The 2,569-nt window shown below is 40.3% G+C and overlaps 1 protein-coding gene across 1 annotated transcript in view; it reads right to left on the reverse strand.

Annotated features, from left to right (window-relative positions):
• Positions 1–3: 3 nt before the first annotated feature.
• Positions 4–2,569, reverse strand: part of LOC107579282 (glutamic acid-rich protein-like) — a gene marked incomplete at its 3' end in the record, with an annotated part of 2,746 nt that continues 180 nt past the window's right edge. The window contains exon 2 of the mRNA XM_016265126.1: positions 4–2,566. Coding sequence (XP_016120612.1) covers positions 4–2,566 — 2,563 coding nt within the window. The remainder of the gene's footprint in view (positions 2,567–2,569) is intronic.

Consider the following 2,569-nt stretch of genomic DNA (forward strand, 5'->3'; position numbering starts at 1 on the left):
TGCTTCCTCTTGCTCTTTTAATTTGTGCTTTTTCTTCTTTTTCTCTTTACTGGTAAACAAGCTGTCTGAAAGGACAGGTGAATACATTTTTTCCACATGTTCTGTTGTGTTTTCTGACTGCAGGTCTGACACAGTGTTTTCCAGTCCAATGATATCATCAGCTTGAGATGAAGAACTTGCATTCTGACTTTTCTTTTTGCGTTTGGCCATCTTTAACACACGTGCTGCATTACCTTCCAAATGTTCCACTGCACTGCCATCGCTTGGCCTTCTTTCAATCGTCTTTTGTGCTATCAGCCCAGAGACGACATCAAGCGGAGACACATCCAGATTGACATCAACAGATTCATACTGATGTTTCTCACTTCTATCCCTTTTTTTCTTCTTTTTCTTCCCTGAGCTTAATTTAGTTACATTGGGTGAAGAACATCTTGTCATTTCCTCTGATGTCTGTAAATGCTCAAACTGATTGGTCTCGGTGGCCTCAATGGACTGAATCACATTATTTCCCCTAATTTCTGAAGGTCTATCATCCATGTGGTCCAACATTTCACTTGATAAGCTATCTGTTGTTCTTTCCCTGTCTTTGTTCGCTCTCTTCTGTTTTGTTTTTCTGGATAGCAAATCCGTAGCTGGTGACTCACTTTGTTGAAACAACTGCACATTGTCTCCAATATCTGAAGCAAGTTCTGCGTTCTTTCGCTCTTTTAATTTCTGCTTTTTCTTCGTTTTCTTTTCCAAGAGTTCTTCTGCGCTTTCTGACTGCGAGCCTGATGCTTGTTTATCCAGTCCAATAATGTCATCACTTTGAGATGATGAACTTACATTCTGACTTTTCTTTTTGTGTTTGGCAACCTTTAAAATATGTGCTGTATTACCTTCTAAATGTTCAGCTGTGCGGTCATCGCTTGGTCTTTCTTCGATGACCTGTTGTTCAACCACACCATCAACATGATCAAACTGAGACATAAAATTCACATCCAGATCAACAGATTCATCTTCTGGCTCTTCAGTCTCATCTCTTTTCTTCTTTTTCTTCTTCTTCTTTACTGATTTTAATGTGGTTACATTAGGCGTTGGACATCCTGTGATTTCCTCTGATGTCTGTATATGCTCAGGTCGATTCGTCTCTGGATCTTCACTGGATTGATCATTTACTCTCAACTCTGCTGGTCTATCAGAGTCTAAAGTTTCATTTGATGGGATGTCTGTAGCACTATTCTCCTCTACATATGCCATCTTAGTCCTCTCTCTGTCTTTTCTCTTCTTCTTTTTAGTTATTTTGGATGTCAGTTCAGCTGTTTGTGACTCACTGAACTGAACCGTCTCAACCGACTGCTTTTCTACACTTGACTCGTGTTCTTTTAATTTGTCCTTTTTCTTCTTTTTCCTCTTAACCTTTGTGATAACACTGTTGTCTGCCACCATAGATAAAACACTTTCCTCCAAGATCTCTGATGTCTCCTCCAAATGTAAAACTGATGCTTCCCTTTGCTCTTCATTCGTTACTCTGTTTTCCACTTCATGCGACTTATCGTTCTCTCTGGGTGTTGTTTTAACTCCAGTGATGTTATCAACTGGAGATTCAGAGCTCACATCTACATTTGTATCACACTGTATGAAATTAATTGCACCCAATTTCTCCTTTCTCTTTCTTTTTCTTTTAATAAAGCTCATTCCACCATTTGTAAACAAAGGAGTTTCCTGAAGATCTGTTTCCATCTCTATCGCCCTTCGTTTACTCAACTTGAGGTGCTCAGATGAAATGGAGTAAACTTCTTTTAATGGTTCATCAGCTAGTGGTAAATGTTTAGATGGTGGTTGCACATTCATGGTCTCCTCTACATCTGTAACATCAGAATCCTTATGAGATTTTGACACTGTTTTTCTCTTTTTATTGTTACACTTTTCCTCTTTCCTTGAGAGCAGTTCAGCATTTAGGCCAACAGGAATCTGGTCTGTCTTTTGGGATTCTGGGTGTTTGGTACTGTTCATGTCTTGCGTAGTAAACTGCTTGTTTGGTGTTCCTGGCCCAAACACGGACACAGATTTTCTCTCAGTCTCTATTTGAGTTTCATCGCTGTCGTTGTCCTTATGTGCATGGCGGTCACCATCAAACCATCTTGGTGTTCCTGGTCCAAATATGGACACAAACGGTCCTTCTGTCTCTATTTGGGTCACATCACTGTCTTGATCGCTCTCCTCCACGTTCGCTGGAATCGATGCCGCTTTATGAATTTGATTGTTCTTCTGTTTCTGCCTGTTCAATGGCCTGAATAAATCCTCTGAGCCAAAGTCACTGTCAGTCTGTTGAATATCATTCTGTATAGAAATGTCTCCGTCTTGGGGTGGCAACAAAGAATTGCTTTTGTTGAGCAGGTTATTGTCAAACGTCAGGTCATCCTCATGCTCCACTGCTGGTTCTGTAACGGCCTCCACAGAGTTTCTCTGTCTGTCTTCAATTACAGATAAATGATCTAAATGAGAGTTCTCCGCACACTGGACAGAATCGGAGTGTTCAGCATCATTTAATTCAGCTTCTGAATGTTCAAGAACATCACTTGGTCTT

This window comes from Sinocyclocheilus grahami, unplaced genomic scaffold, assembly GCF_001515645.1.
Source record: "Sinocyclocheilus grahami isolate Dianchi unplaced genomic scaffold, SAMN03320097.WGS_v1.1 scaffold16164.1, whole genome shotgun sequence".
Lineage (NCBI taxonomy): Eukaryota > Metazoa > Chordata > Actinopteri > Cypriniformes > Cyprinidae > Sinocyclocheilus > Sinocyclocheilus grahami.